At 41.1% G+C, this 25052-nt stretch overlaps 1 protein-coding gene across 1 annotated transcript in view; it reads left to right on the top strand.

The window, feature by feature from the left end:
* fam135b (family with sequence similarity 135 member B) overlaps positions 1-24693 on the top strand; it is a 57075-nt gene extending 32382 nt beyond the window's left edge. Inside the window, exons 8-20 of the mRNA XM_074613487.1 lie at positions 5237-5396; positions 8109-8158; positions 8961-9116; positions 10842-10915; positions 11003-11157; positions 11235-13158; positions 15734-15900; positions 17014-17105; positions 17212-17309; positions 18257-18408; positions 18597-18707; positions 19339-19452; positions 20477-24693. Coding sequence (XP_074469588.1) covers positions 5237-5396; positions 8109-8158; positions 8961-9116; positions 10842-10915; positions 11003-11157; positions 11235-13158; positions 15734-15900; positions 17014-17105; positions 17212-17309; positions 18257-18408; positions 18597-18707; positions 19339-19452; positions 20477-20682 — 3459 coding nt within the window. The 3' untranslated portion in view covers positions 20683-24693. The remainder of the gene's footprint in view (positions 1-5236; positions 5397-8108; positions 8159-8960; positions 9117-10841; positions 10916-11002; positions 11158-11234; positions 13159-15733; positions 15901-17013; positions 17106-17211; positions 17310-18256; positions 18409-18596; positions 18708-19338; positions 19453-20476) is intronic.
* Positions 24694-25052: the final 359 nt, after the last annotated feature.

Raw genomic sequence — 25052 nt, 5'->3', positions numbered from 1 at the left:
CATAGGTCTCCCTTGATGATTTAGTATTGAATTCTTCCTGGCCACACTGGGAAGATGTAGAGGTTGTAGAGTGAAACTGTAATTGCAATCGTATCCATAATATCAAGAATACAAGACCTCGGGTGAATAAACTGCTGGCACAGCTTTTTCCTCCTTTCCTATTAGTTTTTCCCATTTTATACTAACAAAAAATGATGCAATAGAAGCGCCATCAGACGTCGAACTGTGACTTTAGAATTCTATTAACCTTCCCAAAGTATGTCTTCCTAAAGATTTAAAACTCAAGTTTTAGTTTTCTGAGAACTTCCTAGATCAGTTTTACAACTATCCACAATTGTCTTGTTTTTGCAGCTGCGAGTGGCTCCTCCATTCCAAATGTGCATTGTAGGAAAATACGGTGGTTGCGTCCAAAATTCCGTACGAACATGCTATTTAGTACGCCAAAACAGTATGTGAGATTTTTTTAGTATGTCCGAAATCTTAGTATGAAACCAATTGTACACAACCATTTCCTGTGAAATAACCCTGGACACTACGACAGCATAAATATCCCACAAGGCAATACGATAATGACGCCAACGTTCATAACAGCGTTGAAGGACAGCTCTGTAACATCAATAATGCTTCAATTTAAGTGTAAGTATAAGATTTCACTTTGCTAAGCGTAATATTTATAAATAATTTTTTTTGATTCTCACAAATCTTTGTTGTGGTCACATGAGGTTGGCACTGGCTACCATGGTTACGCGTCTCTGACCGGCAAGGTGGCTCTCAGGAAGTGACGACTTAAATTACTGCTCAGTACGTCCGAAAAGATCCATACTGCTGTTTTTTCACACTAAAGTATGTTGAACAATAGTACGCATATTGAGTATGTAGCGCATAGTATGCAATTTTGAACGCATGCCGGTATGTCCCAAAGTTTTGAGTACTATATTTAGTATATTCACACAGAAAAAGTGACAAAAGAAAGTAGAAGTAAACCAGACAGTATTCACACTGTTGATTTTGGTCGATGTACACTATTCTCCCACGATGCAATGCACTAAGAAAATGGAAGGGCTGCTCACAGCTCATAAGATTTTGACAGCTTGATTGACATACGAAGTTGCAGGATCACTTCCTGTTAGTATAAAATGGTAAAGTATGTTGATTTAATTTGCATACTAGCTGATAAAACAGTTGGATGATTTGTATTTAGTACCTACTATATAGAATAACATCAATAACACATTCAAAATCAAGTGGATTTAGTACACATACTGTCATCTTTGGGCAAAATTACTGTAGTCAGCTTTCAAACTGCTTAGAATTTATATGTGGTATGGCCTTGGGGCACAGCTGTGGTCTATGTGTAAAAAAAAAAACCAACTCTTATTTGGACTATTTTCTGGACTGCATTTAAGTTTGCACTATTTTCATTTGATTTTTTGATGTAGCCATTATCTTCAATCAAAATCTCTTATCTCTAGTTTTCTCTTCTCAATTATTCCAACCTGTGTACAGTTGTAAAACCGTAGGTTCCATTTTTCCATCCCTCTATAACATGCATCTCTCAGGTCCATGTGGACATTACTGTCTACACTGTAAATCTTAATGAGCACTAGGTCGCCCCCCTCCCCAACACACCTCCTGGTTTTTACTCCCACCCCTGGCTGGGCGCTTTAATAAGCTCTGCATTTAGCCGAGCAGGGGGGCTTCGTTTGATCACAGTAATGAGTTCTGCTCACAAGCGCCACGTACCACGTAGCTGCAGGTGAAATCTACAGAATGCATTTACTTTATTTATTTTGAGCTTTTTTTTTTACCTGCGGCTACACTGCGTTTTCAGCACTTTTCCCCCTTAACACCACAGCATTTCCTCTAAGTGTTATGTTGCTATTTTCTATAAAAAAATCAAAAAAAAAAAAAATCACATGTTTTAGATTTCCATTGGTATCAGCTGTTACATCTCAAAAGGGAGAAAAAAGTTCCCTCTGTGGTGTAAAAGGATATTTTGAGAGGAAAACGATGGTGTTAGAAGTGCAGACACCTGAGAATCTTTAGTCTTTTTGGTGGAAATAAATCATGTTTCTGAAGATAACAACACATAAATCATGTCAACTATCCTTTGAGAAGCTCTTCTCTGCCTGTACAAACTTCTTTGACAGCAGCAGTGATTGGATGCTTAGATACCCCACCATAGACTGTATATAAGAAGTGGACATAGTCATCGTGCCTAAAGTTCGGCATTTTGGCCGTCGCCATCTTGTTTTTTTGCAGCCAGAAGTGACATGAGAGGGTGAAATTAAGTACAACCGAAACGCTGAATAAGACAATTTTAGGTGACCAAAATGTTACAATTAACTTCATGAACTGAAAACACACTGTGAAAGGGTTAAAGTTCTACGACGAAAACACAAACAACTCCCAGACCGGATAACGCCGTGGTAGCGACCTGTCAATCACAAGGTAGCCACGCCTTAAAGCATCCCCTGCTTTAAGGTCTATTTGACTCTAAACGGGACCATAATTTACTAAATGAACATCATGCTGTATTGAAGAAGACTTGGAACTAGCGATTGAGACCATAAACTCATGTTTACAATGTTTACTGAGGTAATAAATCAAGTGAGAAGTAGGCTCATTTTTCTCATAGACAATCAGATTTATTTTTGCAACTGGAGGAGTCGCCTCCTGCTGGCTATTAGAAAGAATGCAAGTTTAAGACACTTCCGTATTGGCTTCACTTTTCAGATCTTAGACTTAATTTTGTGGAATGGCTTTTCACGTGTCATTTGAGCACCATGTTGTTACCATGAAGCGGATGCAGTTAGGTTTAGGCAACAAAGCACCTAGTTAGGTTTAGGAAAAACATCATGGTTGGGCTTAAAATAACTCTGTGAACTAAGCAAAATACGTACGTAAACAATGTAACATAAATTAGAAAACACGTTACAAACGTCACTTCAAAACAACTCAACAACATTTTGGGACATGAGCACCGGTCTCCTGGTTCTGTTTGTTGGACCCTCCCACCATAAGCAGTGTTTCTCACTTCTTATTCTACGTCACTAGCTCTGAGCGTAGCATATTCACACGGATACATTTGCATTACAGTCAGTACAGACTACATGGTGTAAAAATGACATGGCAAAAGCAACAAATGCGTTGTTATTGCACGCGAAATTACTTTCAAATTACCGTGTCATTCATATGCCATTTGGTGAGACCGGGCTGAGATACCACCACACACTGCGATGATGAACTGTAAAAGTTGCACTAACAGCAGCAAACAAAAGCAGATATTCTCATGTCAGGTGACATAAACCTGAAGCACATCCCAGACATCAGCGCAGAGAGAAACTATGTTTTTAGGATAATGACTAGTTCATACTGAAAAATAGCTATTTTTCTCTGCCCCTCGCTCTCAGACTGATCCAGGCAGGCCTCTATAAAAGGTAAAGAAGAATTATGAAAGTAAACATACAGATGTTCCTTCCTGGTTTCGGTATACTGTGCCGCTGCAATTACAGAGCGCACACAGGTATGATGATAGGGCCGGAGACTTGACTTGCTAAGGGGCAAATTACAGTACATCCCCAGATACTCCGGCATTACATGCCTTTCAAAGCTCAGAGGCCCACTGGCGCTGCCAAAACAACCCAGCCGGGAGGAGATGTCGCTGGGTAGCAGACTGTTTCAGGTCAGGGAGCAGCGGACCAGGGCCACATTCAAGGCTCCATATTATGACAGCTGATGTGACCATGATAGTTGTTTAAGGCCATTAGCTCTTTGGGTAAGATAAATGAGAGACATGATTATAGTATCAAGGCTGATTTGTAGCTGTTTGGACTTGTGTTACACTTAGGTGTGTCAAAATTAACACAATAACTCATTAATGCAAATTCATTTTAACGCCACATTTCTCTAACGCAACTAACTTTAATTAGAAAACCTAATGAATCCATTTGTACCAACCATGTCACACTTGATTGTCGCGAAGGAGGCTAAATAACGCTCCAAACATATGTTAAATTTTGATGAGGAAGAAATAGCAAGGCCATTTTCAAAGGGGTGCCTTGACCTCTGACCTCAAGATATATGAATGAAAATTGGTTCTCTGGGTACCCACGAGTCTCCCCTTTACAGAAATGCCTACTTTATGACAATCACATGCAGTTTGAGGCAAGTCATAGTCAAGTCAGCACACTAACACACTGACAGCTGTTGTTGCCTGTTGGGCTGCAGTTTGCCATGTTATGATTTGAGCATATTTTTTATGCTAAATGCAGTACCTGTGAGGGTTTCTGAACAATATCTGTCATTGTTTTGTGTTGTTAATTGATTTAAAATAATAAATATATACATACATTTGCAGAAAGCAAGCATAGTTGCCCACTTCCATGTATTACATACTTGACAAATCTCCCTTTTAGGTACCTTTTTGAACAGATAAAAAATGTGTGATTAATCAGGATTACCTTTGGACAATCATGTGATTAATCGCAACTGAATATTTTAATGGATTGACAGCTCTAGTAACACTCAGTCAACACATGTATATTGCAATGTTGAAATACAGTTACTGTATACTTCTACTGCATTGTTAGAGAGCCATCTACTGGAAACATGGTCCATATTACAGCTTATATTTAGCAAACACTCAAAAGCAGGAGAAATTGTCATGAGCTTCAGGAATTATTTTTCTTGTCTTTTTCATGAAGCTGCTTGCTTCCTTTGTACCTCTCTTGGAATTGTTGAGTGTTTTATTGTATGATTTTAGCTCAACAAATTTGATTTTCAGTGTTTATACAAAATATGTTGTATTCATTATTTGTTTCTTTTATTAATCGAGCCCCAGACAAACGTTGACGCCTTTGATACTTGGTCAACTTCCTATACTTGTGAACTTTTAAAAGGTTATAACAGGGATGCGTTACATCCTCCTCAGGCCACTTGCACATATTGATCTGATTTTACAAGTCGTAGCAAGCTGTGTTTAGGGGCCATTTGTTTCGGACGTCGTATTTGATGCTCCAAGTAATTACCTTATTCGCTCCCATTCAGAAATAAGCTCTTTTTTTTATCACAGAGGTCAGTGACAAACCTGTCCAACTGTTGCAGTTGTATACTTGAACTATAAAAAGGTCAAGTACGTGTGCATGTCTTGTTATTGAGGCAGGCCATTTGTCTGAGAGGTGACTGCTGACCTACATAGCAGCTGACATTTTCCTCTGTGTCTCCTTCTCTGCAGGGAAGCTTTTATGTGCCCAGTGAGAACTGCCTGCAGAGAGCTCACACGTGGCACCGAAGGCTCTGTCGCCTCCTGCTGGTGGCACACAGGGGTCTGCATACCTACCACTCGGCACTGATGAAGGAAATCCCACAGCTCCAGCAGACTCCACTCGACTCAGGTGGCCTATGCAAAGCTCTTTATTAAAACTTAAAAATATTGTAAACGTCTTCAGATTCAAGGTCTATTGAGAATTAAAATGTCTGAAATCCCATTATTAGAGCAGTACAGCTTTGTTCTTCATGTGGACATACAGTAGATTAGTCCAGGAGATGGTTAGAAGCAGTGGTGGATAAAGTATTCACATTGTTTAGTAAAGTAAAAGTACCAATACAAGAATGTAAAAATAATCTAGCAAAATATACTGTGTTTTGGTGAGGTAGAGGTGGACCCAAATGCAGGACACATACTAAAGCAGGGGTCAAACAAACGCAAAAGTCTGTCACTGTGTGACTGAGTGATGCAGTTATACGATTGGTCGTCATAGTGTTGAAGTCTCCTCATTGGCCTTTGCCCCCCTTCAAAATGTAAAGGCGAAGAACAGTCCTTTATGCAAATGAGCGCGTCTAGCGCAATGCGTCCGGCTCACGAAAACTTCGACCAAGCTGTGAAACAAGGTGATTTAGTTCTCATATTAAATGAGATTCAGCAGTGGCATCGCCTATTTCTCGCTTAACATATTTTCAGAAGTAGATTCTGGTGGATTGTTTAGACGGAACAACATGACGTTTATGAGCAGGCCGCCATGTTGTTTCCTGTTTGAAACGGCAAGCAGAAAACCAGGGACCAATCACGTGCATTCCACAAGAGGGTATACGTCACCGCTTGAACAGCCAGTCGTACCGCTGGACTGACCATACACGGTCCAGCCACATACTCTGTTTTGACCGACTCTTGTTACTCTGAGAGCTAATTTCACAAAAAAAGAAAGTGGCCGAGAGCTACTCAGAGCACCAAGTTGTACATCACCATCTTACTTTTATAGTTCTTTATTGTTTAAGCCACCGCAGTCATTGCCTCTATAAACAATCCTGCCATAGGCGAATGGCTTTTAGGAAGTGTGCCACTAAACGAAGCCTCTGTTGCTGCGTTGGCCTACTTTGTTGGTTTGGTAAACAGAGACTGTTGTCTTTTAAGCGTCGTTTTAAGCTCCTTTACTTTCTATGTTCGTAGACCGCTACCAGCATGAAATGTCTCGTGAGAAGTAGCTGCTCGACGTTACGTCTTTTACCGACTGACACGCTTGCAACGCAAATGAGACGCACACATTTGTCATTCACATTCATGAAAAAAAAACTCCAATTCCTCATGCAAATAGTATATCTTTTAGATTTTATTGGGCTGGCTATTTTCTGAGGTCATTGTCAAATTCAGTATGACCGGCTAGTCTGCTAACATCGCCTAATTACGGCGTCACTGACGTTACCAAAATTGACAGCAGCGTAATTTGTTTTATTGACAGCTCATTGGCAAATAAGTATTTTGTGTCAGAAGGGGGCGGGATATCTGTCTGTAGGTCTTTCACCTGAGACCTTGAGCTACCGATGTGACAATAATATTTGCAGATAGAAACAATTATGAACAGTTGTGATAAAACATAAATTTTGTTTTCTTCTGAAACTATTCTTGTTTTCACTTCAGTATATGTTTAAAAAAAAGATTTAACAACCTGACATTTAGTTGCAAACACCTTTTATTTGCATAGGGTGTCTTTATCCAACTAAATTCTCCGTTTTCAGTTAGTTAGCGGGCTGAAGTTCAGTTCAGTGAGCGGGATTACGTGCAGTGCAGTCGGATCACCGGTCAAGCACTGAACAATTCGGGTAACAAATCTTTTTACTGTACTGATTGTAGTGATTCAGTGCACTGAAAAGAACTGCTTTGCCCATTACTAGTTGGAAACCACTGAACTAGAGGTTGGTGAAAGTTAAGGAGATTTATTGCAGGTCAACAGGGAATGTTGGGTGAATGGAGAGGAGAAGGTGGCTGACTGAGGCACAGAGGAACTGAACAGTTAATGTCAGGCTCCAAAACAAGATAAGGGACAGTTCTCCAAAAACACAAAACTACAGAGACCTGACGCAAGTAACTACCACGGCAGCCGAGCTGATCTGACAATGAGTGGATGGAGAAGCAGAGTAGATATAGTCTGGAGGTGATGAGTAGATGGAAGGCAGCTGTGCAGACTGGACAGGTGATGTGAATGAGCCGTAATCAGGAGGGAGAGTGCCTGGAAGACAGCCACGCCCACGGAAACACACACACACACACACACACACACACACACACACACACATACAGCAACCCTGTCTCCTACACAATTACGTTCAAATGCAACTAAACTGCATCAATTACGTTTCGAGGGAATCGTATTTTCTCCCGGATTACAGTTGTAGTTTTAAATAGTTTTAAACATGTGGTTAACTGAAAATGATGAAAGCTGTAATCTGAAATGTAACTGTGGAGTAAAGTATAAGTACCAGAAAATGAAAACCCTTACAAAAAACCTCTTTGTACTGCACTTGAGTAAATGTAGCCCTCTGCCTCACTCTATACCACTGGTTAATAATAGTACACAATTAGCTTTTATGGCCTTTAACAATTCATTTCATTAAATGTTGTCCTTAATCACCCTTTTATAGTTTTAGGCTTCAATCCCAAAGATTATTGGATTTTTATTTAAAATTCTAAATTGGCCTTATGTTCAGATCTAATTAGTATTGAAACGATTTTCAAAATAAAATATATGACTCTAGTTACTCTGTTTTATCGCTTTGTAGTCAAATAAAATCCTTTGCACTAAACTCTGTAAATAACTTTTTTCTCTCCACAGAGGTGCTGCCTGTAGAAGAAACTCTAAATCAGCTCACAATAGAGTTACAGGTATGTTCATCCACACATGTTACAGACAAGTTTCCATTGTCTTGTGATGGAGTTGTTTTGATTATGATTTTACATTCATTATTACATCCACATTGTTATGATTTCTCTGTATTTGTGTTTTGCTTTTTTGATATTATTTTAAATTTAGAAGTAAAAAAACAGCCTACCTGCTGTACCAGCCTGTATATGTAAAACCGTTAATTCTACGCACAGACAAACGTCATGGCTTAATCTAGATGTTTGGGGCTGAAAAATCATAATTTTTTTGTTGGCATGCTAACCAACACAGGATGAATTTGTAATAATTGAAAAATGAATGCTGCAAAATTAAATGATTTATTTTTACTATACTATAGGACAGTTGCTTTTAGCTTAGACAATGCTAATCAGCCATTAGTTCAAGAAGATGGATATGATTACAATATCTTCTTTGGCAACTAAAAAAAACTTTAAAACAATTTGTTTGTTAAGTCATGAAGGAAGAGGATCATTGAGACTTTAAACAATCTTGACTTCCAAGTATTGAAACAAGTCTCTAAACTAAATGTATGTGTGAACTGGTATGATGGCCCAGCTGCTATAACCAGTATTCCCACAGAGAGCAGCGTGGGTTGATTGATTGATGAGTTTACCAAAGACATGCAGGTCAGGCAGACTGCAGACACCACACTGTCTGTAGGTATAAATATGTTAGCAGGAAAAACCAAGGATCCTAGAATAGAATGTGTTTAGATAAGACTGATGCATATACTTTGATATTATAGGGATCTATTTTTTTCTGACCCCTCTCTGTCTCGATCAGCTGCAGGAAGGCCATGAGAGGGTAGCGGAGCAGATCAGCAGGGACGTGAGCCAGCTCTGCTCCCAGCTGGCCGCTCTGTGGAGCCGCTTCCTGGAGGCCGCCGTGCTCAACCCCCACATCCTCTCCTATCTGGCCCAGGAGCACCACACGCTTCGGGTGAGAGTGACACCCCATCAAAGACGTGCTTATACAACGCTCAAACGCCAACATTTCCTGTTTGTTCTCTGAGCCACAGTCCAGATTGTCTCCGTATTAGAGTGCAACGATGACATTTTTATATCCTCAGCACCCACACTAAAATACAAAAATAATACAGAACAATCAAAGTGGTTTCATAACCATTGACATTTTAGCTCCGTAAGCAGCTCCTTAAGGCATGTTGGGAGCAATTTTCTTTAAGGGTTTATAAGCTATTGAATAAAATTCTCTCTCGCCACACTGAAATTATCTAAAAAAAAGAGTAAAAATAACATTTAAACCAGCTGCAATGAGGAAGAAACCTCTGTTGGACCAGGAAAAAGATATCATATGAATTGTGAGTGTGAAAGGTTAAATATATGACTTATGGGGAGACATCTAGGTGAATAAGGTAAAAATAATTAACTAATATCACCATGACACTTCCCCAGTTGATTAATTACATTAAGGCAATACATTTTTGTATTACAAGTTTTCAGAAATTTTATATTTATATATGCATTTTGAGGCATTATCCTATTAAATATGTGTTAATTTGCATACATTTCCAGAACAGAAATCTGAACATAGGATAAAGCCATGTACAAAATTCTTGTTTCATTTTGTTGACATGTTGGAGTCAACGGTGTTTACTGAAGGAATTTTGAATATATCTTTGTATCTCTCCATTAATCAGAAAATACTTTCAAAAGTCGTACAAAAAATAAATAAATTTTCGCCATTTTTTGGGGGAATAAAATGTTCTATAAATTAGGCTATGAATGACATATGAACAAACCCCTCTGTAAAAACCTTCAGAATATAGACAGGAATGTAACTGGAAAGTGTGGTGTATGTAAGTGCTACTGAAGTGGAGATTTCTGCTTGGGGAAAAAACTAATTTTGAGAAAACATCCTTTAAAGATGTGGATTGTAAAATATCATACATTTTGGAAACACTACAAGTGAACAGGGTAAAATATCTAACTAATAGATATCACAATGAAACTTCCCCAGTTGATTCCTTACATTAAGACAATTATTTTTTGTATTACAACATTGAATTATCTAATGCTAACTTTTGGTGAATTAAGGAGAAATCTACAGATGCAAATTTACCAGTGTAAAAATATTGTTTTTGCCCATTTGTGTCTCCCCCACTGACCAAACTCTGGAGCGTCAAAGTGATCTGTGATCAGTGAGCTACAGAGGGAATTATCAAAATGATAAGATGCCGTTCTAGACCTCAGTAGCTTATACCCAGCTGAGCAAGCTAATATGATTTCCAATGTAATTTCCACCTAATCACTGGGCTGTTTAATATGAATATGAGCTTCACAGTGGAGTAGCTCTCAAGGCTCTCTTTATGTGGCATTGTTTCGTCTCAGTTGTCTGAAAAATAATGAACATGTTTGCTTTGGTATTAGATTACCCCGAGGGAATACTGTCATGCCTCCGCCCACCAGAGGAGTTCGGATTTCAATTAACACTTATTCTGTAATTATTGTGGGGTGAAAATACACCAGAAACAGTGTTCCTGCTGATTTGCCTGTCACAGTGGCTGACTTTCAAGGATGATGCATTTCTAATTGGAGAAGCTTTTGGATCAGTCACAGACCGGAAGAAGTGATATGAATCTCTCTTTGTGTGCACACCTCAAATGTTTGACTCAAACTGTTTCGTCTGTTTCTGTAAAAACACCAGGTCAGGAGGTTCTCAGAGGCGTACTTCTTCACCGAACACCCCAAAGAGATATCTCTGACTTTTCAAGAAGAACTGTAAGTATCAGCCTTCTCAGGAAAAGAAGAATTAATTCTATGAATGAATGGAGAGAAGTGTATGATGATATTATTCTGCTGGTTCAGAATCAACAGACATGGCCAGATAGCTGCAGAAGTGCGGAGCTCGGACTACCTGACCAAGATGCCTCCTTTACCTGTTGAGTGCCTGGACATCGACGGAGACTGGAACAGCCTACCTATCATCTTTGAGGACAGCTATGTGGAGTCTCCTCAAACAGGTAATATAAACACTTAATCACAGATTTTTTTTGCTTTTCAAGACAAAAGGTTTACCACAATACCCTTGTCTTTCCAGAGTGGGTATCACATGTGCCAACGACCAACTCTGATCCCGCCATCACTCATGCCAACGGGATTTCTGAAAGCGGCCAGGGAGCCAGATCACCAGCAATACCCCAGGATCCCTCGGACAGTGACGATTGCATGGACTTGCCCACATATGTCTCACTCATGGCAGAGCAAAGTAAGACCAGCATCAACATCAGAAGTACCCAGAACCTCATTCGTAGCGAGGACAGTGCTGAACCCTCTCTAGCAGAGGCAGAACACTTGAAGGAACCAGAGGAGGTTAAGGAGAACTGTAATCCAGACCTGAGGTGCATCGCAGATACGCCTTGTGATGTGGATCCAAATAGAGGAGAAGCAGTCCCGGCTCTCTCCTCGAACCACAATGACTCTAATAGCAGTGATGAGTGTCCTGCTCATTATATAACAGAAAATACCGTCCCACTTTGTGATGCTACAAATGACAGCAACGCAACAGAGAGTGAAAACAATGAAGAGGAGTCTGACATCGCCATGCCATTAAATCACTCCATGGATGATGAGAGTGAGGATGTTCCTCTCACCAGCCTACCCGCTACCTATGCGCAGCCAGCTATACCTCCCTTTCCCGGCGATCTCAGAAAAGAGATGACTCACCGCGGAGGCCTGGCCGGCTCCAAGATCATGAAGCGCTCGTCCTCGGTTATTTCGGACTCAGGTATCGAGAGCGAGCCCAGCTCGGTGGCCTGGCCCTTGGAGGCCGCACTGCGAGGCCGACCTCCACTAGACTTCTCAAGCGAACGGGAGATCCCGCAGCAAATAGTGTGTCGCCACCCGGTCCACCGCAGCTCTCTGGAAGGCCTGCAGATGGAGAGCAACGGCAGCCTCCCGAGTGTAGGTATACAGGCCTCGCTCACCTCTATTAGCTCGCTGCCCTACGAGGAGGACCAGCACCAGAGGCAGCTCAGCAAACTAACCAAGTCGGTCTCTGCGCCGCAGATAAGCAGTCCCGAAGACACTGAGGAGGACCACGTTCTGCTCAACCAGGAAACAGATAAGAGCTTAGCGCAACACAAGGATTCTTTGAAGATCAACTGCTCTTCTTTGAACAGCAATCTGGATTCGGAGCAATCTCTATTGGACCCGAGTTCAACGACAAATCTTGGCCAAATCCTCAAGGAGAATATCAGCTCTGAAAAGTCAAACCTGTTAGAGACATACAGAACCAAGTCTGTGTTAAGTGGTGTGTCTGAAGTGCTGCTTTTACAAGAGTCTGCAGGGAGCCCTCATGTGAAGGAAAGCGCTATTATTGGCAGCCAGGGGGAGAATATAAACCATCAAACACACATCAGCGGAGTAAGCGCCTCAGAGGAGGATGTGCATCTCGTTGAAGCAGTGCCCTGCAGCTGTGGAAACAAACCATGTGTGCATAAAAGTGCAGCAGCTCAGGAGAGAATTAACTCTGGAGATGAGTGCCAAAGTTTCCATCAGACTGAACTGCTTAGCGTTGAGGATCAGGAGTGTCTGGATCCCTCCCGATCACCCCAACACACCATTGACCTCCCCAGCAGTACCACCACCACCACCACACAGAGGCCGAGTGACCTCACGGGGCTGATAGCCAATGATATCGCATCACCTCTCAACCTCAATGGGATGTCGGCCGGTGAGAAAGATCCTTTAGACTGCCAGACTAAGCCCGCTAAGATCCCCAACTCGGGGCTGGCCTTCGTGAATAAGAAGATGGTGGAGGTGGTGAACATGTCGGTGTCCTGTGCGCCGACCTGCCTGCCATTTTCCTCTGCTTTGAGAGACTCTCCGTCCATCAGTGGGATGTCCGCTCGCCAGGCTACCTCACCTATCACCCATCAGCCCCTGGGCTCCTTTGGTATCATCTCCTCGTCTTCGCTCAATCCCCTGAACATGGATGACGAGACCAACGAACGAATGCTAAAGTGAGTTCATGTTCTAGCTAAGCTTATAGTGTTAGCAAAATACAAACTGTGCTGTTATTTTCTGCTTACCATACAGGCCTGCTTTATAAATCAAACTTAATGTGGTCCCTTGAAAACAACCACACAGCAGCCTGCTACAAAACACAAGAGCCACAGACTGACAACTGCAACCCACATTAGCTTTCTAGCAGGCAGAATGTCATTGTCATCTCTGTCTACGTTGACAGAGAGTGACACTGACTAACGGCCAGAAAGCAGCCTGCTACACAACTCAAAACGAGCTACAGACTCTGAACTGCAACCCACATTAGCTTCCTAGCTAATGTCTCCTTCTTATCTTACAAGCGTGGACACATGTCTTGTGTTGCACCTTAGCTTGCTGAACAAGCTACCAGCCAGATACAGTATCTGCCATGGGGGAAAAGCTGACTAGATAGCAAAAACAACTGGCAGCTGTAGCGCTTTGGACAGCTTAACCCTCTGGGACCCACAATAGACCCATTTTTGTCTTTTTTAGGGGGGTACAGGGGGTCTTTAGGGGGGGATAGCAGGTCAGCAGTAGATGTCAAATAGAAGTGGTACATCATTTGAAAGCTGGGAACCTAAAGATTAATTTGAGATGCAGCTCAGCACTGTGTGTCAAGTTGTTCTAGTCATAAATCAGAAATAAACATGAATGAATACATTAATTATTTAAAATATATTATAAAAGTGTATAAGGGTTTAGAACATTATGATTGAAATATATGAAGGTCATTCCCATGCTCTATTATGTCTCATTAGTTGTTGCGGCAATTTTTTGGGTTGATACCATTTGTTACATACATATCTTGAGGTCAGAGGTCAAGGGACCGCTTTAAAAAATGACCATGCCAGTTTTTCCTCCCCAAAATTTTGCCCAAATTTGGAGTGTTATTCAGCCGTCAAGCTAGCATGACTGCTAGCATGGTTGGTACTAATGGATTCCTTCGGTTTTCTAGTTTCATATGATATCTGGACCTTCACTCTAGCTCTAAAACTAAACTTGCTACAGCCTCTGAAAGACAGTAAAATCGGTCGGGATCACCTGCGATCCTGTGGGTCTCAGAGGGTTGGTCACTTAAGACCAAATTTAGTTACTAGCTTAATAAGCTACAGTTACTAGTGCAAGTTTATTTACATTGTCTCAGTGTCCTTGTCCGCTCAGCTTTCAATCAAACACGTCCACTTAAAGTGCACATATCATGAAAAACTAACATTTTCAGTGCTTGTGCACATACATTTGGGTATCTAGAGTGCCTACCAACCCACAAACTGTGAAATAAGACGACCCAGTCAGTTTTTTGTGGGCTTCTTAGATCAGAAAACATGTGATTCAAATAGCCATTCAGATTTGGTTCCCCTTCCTATGTCACATGCAGGCTCATTAGAATATATCGCCAAAGGCTTGAGAACTACCTTTACAAAGGGGCGCCATAATTTTTTGGCAAGCCAATCAGAGCAGACTGGGCTTTTTCCAGAGGGACAGACAGTATGAGAAAAATAATGTGTTTTTTGATAAGTAAAGCATGTTAACATGTCATAGTAGAAACCCAAAATACAAGTATGAACCTGGAAATAAGCATGACATGTCCCCTTTAAAGCCTTGGAGGCTAAGGAGCATTCCTGAGACTTTTCTTCCTTTGAGTAATGAAAAAAATATTAACACTGAATAAGTGTTAATAGTTTGGCTGTTTTTTGACAGGGTGGCTTTGTAATTGCACTTTGACATCAAGGCTGCATTCAAGCATGTTCAAATAATAATAATAGTAATAATAAAATGTGTGTTTATGCAGGCGAATGCCTTTCTGACCTGGCTGTCAGTAAGTAATGTTTCAGAAAATGCAGGCCACCTTCCAAGGAAAACTTTGTAGGAATGAGATTATAATACACACCAACTACAGGAAACAAGGCCAAAACACAAGGTTTTATGGGTATGTGGAGACGGCTGTTGACATCTGGTGCAGTAGCTGGCAGTTACTCATGCTTGGAAAGCCTGGCATAACAAAATGAAGTGAGGGCAAATACGAAGCGAGTAAGTCAAGATGAGGTGAAATGCCTCCTGAGTGTATTAAATCACATCAAAGAGTGCAGACAAATCCATCATGATTAGCTGAAAGTACAGGAGCTGGAATCGGATTTGTTTTGACTCCTCCACAGCTGAAATCTGTAACCTGGCGGGATGACAGGGTAATAAAACTTAGAGGAGCTACTTGCGAGTCTGTGGTACTTTTGTTTGGAAGCCTTGATTTGCTCGGAAGTGAGCAATGTGAACTGTAATTATATAAAAATGCAACGCAAGTTGTCTATGATATCTTGGACCAAAGAGAGAAAACTGTAGGAGTGAGTCACCTCTAAGAGATGCACTTTTAGTGGGGTTTTTTTCTTCTGTAAAATGAAATCTTAGATCAGCATTTCATCTCTCTGTGTGTAACTAAGATTGTACATTATTTGCTTGTCTTTGCACATTACTGGAATGGGCTTTTTCATTTTATTGCTAACATACAGAATATAATCTCTTTTTTTTTTTTTAAAATGTCATTTCCCTTTTCTCCAGTTTCTACAAAGCAAAAGAGGAGCTGCTCAAAGAGTTGAGCTTTCAGGCCAGTTTGTACAGCGACCTTCCTCTTCTGGCCTCAGATCTGCCCTACTTCCCCCCGGAGGAGGACGATGAGGAGTTTGATGACGGCATACACCTTGTGGTGTGTGTCCATGGGCTTGATGGTGAGTCTGCATACAGCTGAAGGTTCTGGTACACTGCAGTCCAATTCACTAAAGTATTCACGAGGGTATAGAAAACATGATAAAGTGCCCTCTAGGGCACCCTTCCAGTGGAGAAAACATGATAAAGTGCATTCTAGCATGCACTTCTAGTGGAGAAAACATGATAAAGTGCCTTCTAGGGTGCCCTTCCAGTGGAGAAAATGGGATGCAGTGCCCTCTAGGGTGCCCATCTAGTGGAGAAAACCTGACAAAGTGCCCTCTAGGGTGTTTTTCTAGTGGAGAAAACCTGACAAAGTGCCCTCTAGGGTGTTTTTCTAGTGGAGAAAATGTAATGAAGTGTCCTCTATGATACCCTTCCAGTGGAGAAAACATGATAAAGTGCCTTCTAGGGTGCCCTTCCAGTGGAGAAAACATGATAAAGTGCCTTCTAGTGGAGAAAACATAATGTGGTGCCCTCTAGGGTGCCCTTCCAGTAGAGAAAATGTGATAAAGTACCCTCTAGGGTGCCCTTCCAGTAGAGAAAACATTGTGGAGTGCTCGCTAGGGTGCACTTCCAGTAAAGAAGACATGTAGTGCCCTCTTGGGTTCCCTTCCAGTAGAGAAAAAATAATGCAGTGCCCTCTAGGGTTCCCTTCCAGTGGTAAAAATACAATGAAGTGCCCGCTAGGGTGCCCTTCCAGTGGAGAAAACATGTTAAAGTGCCTTCTCGGGTGCCCTTCCAGTGAGGAAAACAGGATGCAGTGCCCTCTAGGGTGGCCTTCCAGTGGAGAAAACATGATGCAGAGCCATATAGGCTATCCTACATGCTAGAAAACTTTCTGCGCGCTGGTGCCCTTTTTATTTTTTTCGCCCCTGCCCCTCAGACAGTCTGAGTCCCCACTGCTCCAATTCCAATGCAAGAACACAATAGCTATTAAACGGACACATCTCCAGCATACTGTGCATCCTCCCCCCCCCATTAGCATTGTAAATGTAATATAGTCTCTGAGAGTATGTCCTACAAACTTAAAAAATATCACTTTGCACTATGTAGTCTGTGAATACTAATTCCAGGCGTCTCCTAAATGATTAATGGGCCAGAGACTGTGTGTATAATTTCCTCTTTGCTTCCAGGAAACAGCGCAGACCTTCGGCTGGTGAAGACTTTTATTGAGTTGGGACTGCCAGGATCCAGGCTGGACTTCCTCATGTCTGAAAGGAACCAGGTACATTTGTAGATGACGGCGATTGGGAGCAAATTGATAACATGTTCAGTCACATTTTTAAGGCGATTTGTAAGAGCGCTGACAACCGTGCTTCTCTTTCCTGCAGACTGACACGTTTGCAGATTTCGACACCATGACGGACAGGTTGCTGGATGAGATTATTCAGCATGTCCAGCTGTACAATCTCACCATAGGAAGGATAAGGTCAGTCGCTTAACTTTAATGCTGTGCAACATACACATTACTGACAACTCTCCTTTTGATTGATTTTGATTGATTATTTAGAGGGAAAGTCAGAACAATCATCAACTTAAGCAGCGTTCTCTTTGGACAGTAGATGGCAGCAGAGACTGCACATTGATACTTGGACATGAGCGCTTTAACCCATGAGAATCATTGTTCCAGGATAATATATAGACTGTACAAAACCCTAAATGGATAAGCGGCACAGAATGGATGAAAGGCTCTTATCATACAGTGCCAATAAGTTTCTGACTTTCACATGATAGACTGTACTCCTTTATGCAGCAGTGTGTTGCCTAGTTCCCATCAAATTAAGCTATTCATCTTCCCACTTAATTGCCCTCAATGTGCCAATTTTTTTTTTTTTGCAAGAGTTTCTACCCAAGTTTGTTAACTTTCTTTATTGTGGCATAGTCTCTGGAGTGTTATAAGTATCAAAGACAAAAGCAATGGGCTGCCACAACAGCATCTGGCTCTTTCCACATTACTTCTATATTTAGTTTGGTGGGAGACGGATGAGAAGGAGCCGACGTGGCGATGAGGGATTTTGGGTAAAGCTGTAACAGTACAGTAATTAAACTAAGTGACAGACATATAGCTTCATGAATCTAATATTTCCCTCAGCTGGGAAGACTATTAATTTGTATGTGTCCTCTATGTTAGCATCATTAAGCTGTCATTGCCTTTGAGAACGTTTGAACATTTAACGAGTTAATGAATTTTCTGAAATTACAAATGTTATAGCTCAAATCAGCCTCAGATGGTACTAGTTCCTCTACAGAAGAAGAGCCTATAATAAGATATTGCACAGTGTCGTAGGTCAGCAGTGTTGGAGGCACTGTTTTTTCCGGCCACCCACTCAAGTTGCAAGTTTATCACTCTGAAAGTTGTTTGTCTTCGGCCAACAGCTTCATCGGCCACTCCCTGGGGAACATCATCATCCGCTCGGTGCTGACGAGGCCTCGCTTCCGCTGCTATTTGCCCAAACTGCACACTTTCCTCTCGCTGTCAGGCCCACACTTGGGAACGCTGTACAACAACAGCACATTGGTCAGCACAGGTGAGGCCACCGTGCAGCTGTGGGGAAAACAAAAACCCTGCATACTGCAGATGTGCTTTATTTACAGTGCTGCATTTCGATGTTTTTGTGCTCCTCAGCAGCATCTTTAATCTAAGAATATCATCCATGCTGCTCTGCTTCTACGCAGGGTGTTCAGAATCCTGATTGTGTGTGTGTGTGTTGTTTAGGTCTGTGGTTAATGCAGAAGCTGAAGAAATCAGGATCCTTGCTGCAGCTCACCTTCAGAGATCACGTTGATCCGCGGAAAACATTCCTCTATCTCCTGAGTCAGAAACCAGGTATACTGTGTGAAAGCGGATGAATTTGAAAAACAGAGACAGCATATTGACTGCCTCACTTTACGGACTATTACTTGAAAGACAAGTCTATTCAAATATTCATGAAAATGTTGTCATATTGTCTTTTTTGTCAAATTTCTGTACGTGTCAGCTCGCTAACACTCAAACCCCTGCCAGCGAGCTGCGAGAGGCCTGTGAGAGGCCTCCCCACTGTTTGAGTGGAACAAAGCAGTCGTTTGTCACACAGGCTTGAAGAAGATAAGCCTGAAAACACTATTTTACCCCTCCAGAGCTGTGGCAGCCTGACAAAATGATCCAAACCCTGTCATTTGAAACCCACCAGCGCACTCCCTTAAAAGCACACTGACAGGAGACTTGAGGAAAAAAAACACAGTTTTATCGTATCAAGCCTGTCATTGTACTTTGTGATTGTACTTTGCGTTTTACAACCAATTCGCTCCTTTCCTCTGTCTTCCTCTCTCTCTCACACACACACACACACACACACACACACACACACACACACACACACACACACACACACACACACACACACACACACACACACACACACACACACACACACACACACAGCACTCTCATTTACTCGTTTGTTTTGTGTCCCTTTTAGGGCTCCAGTTTTTCAAGAACGTGGTGTTGGTGGCGTCTCCACAGGACCGTTATGTTCCTTTCCACTCTGCCAGAATAGAGATGTGCAAGACTGCTCTTAAAGACAGAACCACAGGTCAGATGTGCATGTATTAATGCCATAGTGGATTCTCTTCTCCTTCAATATTAACAATATCTTTCAATATTTAGAACAATAATCCCATTTATCTATACTAGATTTAAGAAGATTTCTTTAGTCAATTAGTCATTTTTTAATGCTGAATGACTTATTTCTAAGAAATTTATGAGCATATCTCTGTAAACAAAAAGAAAGTGGTACTTTTGTGTGATTCTTTGTGGAGAATCTGTTAATTAAATCAACTAATCGATTAGAACCAAATTTCTTTGGTTGAGAACAGCCCTAGTACCAATCCTATACCAATGTATCTGTAAACATCACTCAGTGAAACTATCATTTAAAGGGACACTGCAACTTTTGAAAGAAGAAATAACACATCCTTCCTCTTACAGATTATAAATTAAATTCATAAACAATAAAATGCACCCTTGCTTAGTTCAGTATGCTTATTGGTTTTGCTTCTACAGCCCTATTTGTTCTGGTATGACCAGTAGGATGACGGCTTATATTAGCTAATGTTAGCAAGCTTTAGATAGATATTGCTGTGTAACTGATATTACTAAGTCAGTCCGCTGACTCAATAATCTGTCAGTAGTATGGCTCTTTTCAACTCGTGCAACCGGTGCACTTTGTGTTATATACCATTTCTGTAATTGCCACATGTGGCCACAGTGGACGTTGTTCGACAAAAGTTACCCACTTTAAGTTCAACACAACACTTCTTACTTTAACTTGTGGGTTACCTTCTAGACTGTAATCCGTACAAAACACAACTGTTTATGGGGGGCAATCTCAAAATCGGCTATTGGTCTGATGACAGTTAAGCCTCTGGGGGGCAAGTGGCAAGTCGCTTCCGGTACCAAAATCTTGTGCCGTTGCCCACAGATTCTACATATGAATGCAGAATCTATAGCCAGAGATTAAAGGGGGGGTTATGTGCCAGACTACAGTATTTTTTGGCTGGGATTTGAATACAAAAGGTTTAAGCACAGGACTAACTTTTCAAATTTTTGCACTGAAGGGCCCGTGTACACGGAAATGATCAACAACGTCCTGCAGCCACTTGTGGAGGCTAAAGAGTGTCGGCTGATCCGCCAGAATGTGTTCCATGCTCTGCCCAACACGGCCAACACCCTGATCGGACGCGCCGCCCACATCGCTGTCCTGGACTCTGAGCTTTTCCTGGAGAAGTTCTTCTTAGTGGCAGGGCTCAACTACTTCAAGTAAAGGTGCTAGTACTGTATGCTTACAGGACAGAACCCATTGGTGGCTGGTGGAGCTAATTTGGAGGACAAGGTCCTACCTTCACTTTGTACAGTATATTCAATGTATATAATCCCTGGCAAGGCCTGTATATCCCATTTGTTAGGATGGTTAGCAGCTGTTATAAAAAGATCAGTGTCTTGTGACTGTTGAAAATGCGAACTCAGAAGTCTGAGTTTGACTTGTAGCCATGCAAAACAAAACATCTGACATCCATCGCAGGATTGATTGTGGATGTTTTATGGCCTTATTAATAACCGGAGTCAGCCAGAACACTAACGGATGTTACTTGTGGTCGAGAGCATTTAACTACTTTCCCTTTAGAGTTGGTTTTAAAGCCTTCAGTGTGGCTGGTTGAATGAATTCTTCTTTAAGGGTTACACCGACGATAGTCCTAAACTATCCTTAGAACCGAGGCAATAGACGGGCAGCATTTATCCCCATGATTGTACATGAAGTATTTTGTTGTACAAATATGTTCCTTTATACAGAAATGAATATATTGTTTAAAATTATTTATTTTTTATCTGCTTATGTATCTACAGTGTAAGTAGTCCATCTAAATGTGATCTTTTGTGTGTTGTTATCATGAAAGTATAGAATGGAGGAGGAAGATAGTGGATATCTGCTTTTACTTGTGTTTAACTGTACATCAGTTCAATCTGACTCATTGACCCTGATTAGTATTACCAGAAGGCTTCAGCACTAGTGAGAATTATAGTGTCTGTGCTACCAGATGGCTCTAACTGCTGATTTAGCCTTCGCTATTTAATTGATTGTTTGCACTGATTGATTGACTAAATTTATGAACTGATCATTTGCCAAGCCCCACCCTCCTTAGTTACTGTTGCTATGCATGTCAAGTTTTCCAGACCCACACCGCACATAATTATACAGTTCACAGTGATAACTGTGGTAGACTACCACTCAAAATTCTTAGTAATTTTTTGAAACAATGAGTCCTTGATTTCAGACAGAGGTAGACAAAGGCAAGCTCCATATTTCTTTCAATTTCACTATCTTAAATAACAACCGTCGCTGGTAGTTGAGAGAGTTGGTTGAAAAAAGTTTCTCTCAGGCTGACTACACCACAGAAAAAAACAGCCCGGTCTCACCAAATGGTGCATGAATGAAATGGTATCTTTTTTAAGTCACTTTGCGTGCAATAACAACACCTTTGTTGCTTTATCATGACACGTGGAAAATGTCAAGCTATTTATACGCCTTCTCACAAGATCGGGTTGAGAAAAAATCGGATCAGACTGTTATGTTCTAATACGAAAATATCCCTGTTTCGGTGCTTAGCTTAGATATGTGTTTATTTTCAAGCAGTATGTTTTCACTTTAACGTTAAAAACAAAAAGGCTTCTAGGATGAGGACTGACTTTTGCAAATGTACAATATCGACTTACGTTGCTTGGGTTGCTGGAGTGTAATCTTTCTCCAATAAAGAGCAGGACAGAGCTGCTAAAGTTAGGCTATAAACTCTGATAGCATCCTGGCCATCACATAGAAGAGATATAGGCTACTACACAGTGAATGTGATAGTCCTGAGTGGGGCTTTTTATAACAGCCTGTAACCCAGAAACTAATGCAGCCTAGTTAAGCTCCTTCTTGAAGAACTAGTTGTGTTTTGACCACAGTTCCGGGGACATTGTACCCCCAAAAAGGCCCTGGTCGAGGGGTAGTACTCTGAAAGTATAGGAACTTTTGGTGGCAGGGTTTGCAGGGATGACCATCGCTGATTGGTTAACAATGTGCTCCTTGACCTCGGAGTAATGCTCAGTTACTACTGTAGGAGAAAAGCTATTTAGCCAGATATGCTAAAGTTTGCAGCTCACAGTAAATCTCTCTCATATAGTCCCATGCACACCGCTTCAACATGTGTAGAAATCCATAACTTGACAGGCCTGTCATGCATAGTTACGGTTGCTAAGCTACGATTGGACAATTGTTGTTCAGGGGCGGGGTTCAGCAAACGGTCAATTCTTTTGTTAAACTATCCAACAGTATCCAAGCAAATCTACCACTATAACACAATTAAGATGCATGACTTATTACCATTTTGTTCCTTAAATCATGTGACAGGGAGACAGAAAACAGGCTTACCGATACGATTAAGAGCAAATCTACTAATGTGAAAGAAACTCATTATCCATGACTATAGAGTACAATCTTATGGTTTAATCTTTCATCACTTTCTTAATGAACCATTTTAAATTAAAATTGTCGACACGAGGATGGATTTCATAAGGCGCTCATTATATTTTTAAATGGCTTAAATCAGGGTGTCATTGCTTTTGTTTTCCGGATGATTTTTTGCGTAAAACGGACCCCACTGCCAAGATTCTCCCTCATGCCCTGTCATCTTCTATAACCCAACTTCAAAATGATGCATGATGATAGCAGGGAAGCGCCGTCGTAGCAGACGCTGTTTCGTGTTTCCCGAAACATATACGATGCCATATCTTGATCATCTCATCAGCTAAATCAAACAAAATGTTGTGTGATTATTTTTTTCTCCTCGTCCTTCGCTGTCACATCGAAGCGTGACATGAGAGATGTCGTTTTTCCAGCGTACTGGGCGAGGAGTGTTTCCCTCATCACTGAGCTGTCCATCAAATGATGTTTACATTTTGACATTAGAGAACTGTTATCATAGTGTCGCCGCAGACGTCTCATATCCAGCGATGGTTGCTGCATATTATGTACATACAGAGAGCTATATTTAACCTTTGCACTGGTTTGATGGCAAGTGCACTTTACTGACAACCTTGAATCAACCTCCACTAGCTTTACAAAATCCAAACAGCTTTTTTCTTGTGTTTTTTTGGGGGTTTAAACATGCACTGATTCTTTAGATTTGAAGGTCGCACCCTGCTCTAGTCACCACGGCTGTCCGTCTCGGCCATTCAAGCATTGTACCATCTTCAAAGAGTACAAAAGATGACATCGCAAAGTGCTCTTTTCTGTTCCGGAGGCTGCTGCACAGTAAGCAGTGTGCCACCGTGATTGACTCTAATCAAATGGGCTCCTTCAGGACGCAGAGATCGTTCTCAAAAAAGCCACTAAGCAAAGCTGCGTAAGCAATCTGTGGGAGCCGCCATGCATCATGCATCTTTTCTCAACCTCCTCGACGACGCAAACACATATATTGTATATGGATGAGGCTTCAGCTTGTTTGCCTTTAGGGCCGTGCGTGTTTACCCAAAGGGGTCAGCGGGAATCGATGGAGGGAAAAAGTGTTTGTGGTATTGAGATTGGCCCCTTCAAGGGCACATATACAGGTTTGAAATTGTTTCACGAGATAGATGGCTGTGTGTACAAGGTTTCACTCGAAGGCACGGTGTTAGATCAGAAAGATATATTTCGCCTGAACTCCATTCTGTAGAGAGAAAACATATTTTTTGGTTTTGTATGACTAAATATGTCTCCGAGAGCGTTAACTGTACATTTATGCTGCTGTCACGGCTGAGAGTGAATACAGAGGTGATCCATAAATCCTATAGATCCTTGCAAGTGCTGTCAACCTTCAAAACTAGCTGACTTGAACCTTTTTTGTATTTGATTGCCCTTTACTGAGAGTCTTGTTCATGTGTGTGTGTGGAGGGTGTGTTATGTGTGTGTGAAAGGAGACGTGCTATCATCGTCTGCTCGTCGCCGGATCATCCTTCATGTGTTTGAACTGAATGTAAAAAAAAAATGTTTGACTTCACTGTGAGGAACATGTCTTTATTTCATTCTGCACTTCTTTTTTGCTGAATGTATAACATGTAAAGTACAGTAAATACTACTTCATCTGTGCCAATACTACTCTAATATTTTTCTATGTCGCTGACTGTACTGTATGTATTCCTTAGTAGCTTGTGTTCTATGTAAAAATATAAATACAAAAATATATATATACAGTATATATAGCATAGTATTATTGTAAAGAGATATGATGTTACAATAAAAAATGTTCCTTTTGCATAATTATCTTGTTCGCTGTTTCTGTTTGTCAATAATAATAATCATAATAACTTTATTTATATAGCACCTTTAAAAACAGGCTTTTGATTTCCTGTTTGCTTGAACACTTTTAACTTATTTTCATTTCCATTTTGTAAGTATCAATTATGACATTTTCCTCCCGTTTCAATGCGGTTTAACCATTTCCATTGTAACAGACATCAAATATTTATGCTTTTCAGACTATTAAAATGCACTTCTTAAAACAAATTTGACATTTCATCCAGAAACTATGGAAATTGATTAACACTTTCCTGGTAAAATATCAACATAAATGTTCAATTTTAAAGCTTAATTTGCAGATATTGTCACTGTGGAGAAAA

Source organism: Sebastes fasciatus, chromosome 17 (genome assembly GCF_043250625.1).
Source record: "Sebastes fasciatus isolate fSebFas1 chromosome 17, fSebFas1.pri, whole genome shotgun sequence".
Classification (NCBI taxonomy): Eukaryota; Metazoa; Chordata; class Actinopteri; order Perciformes; family Sebastidae; genus Sebastes; species Sebastes fasciatus.
The sequence above is the reverse complement of the archived record's forward strand: the minus strand, read 5'-3'. Positions and strand labels throughout refer to the sequence as shown.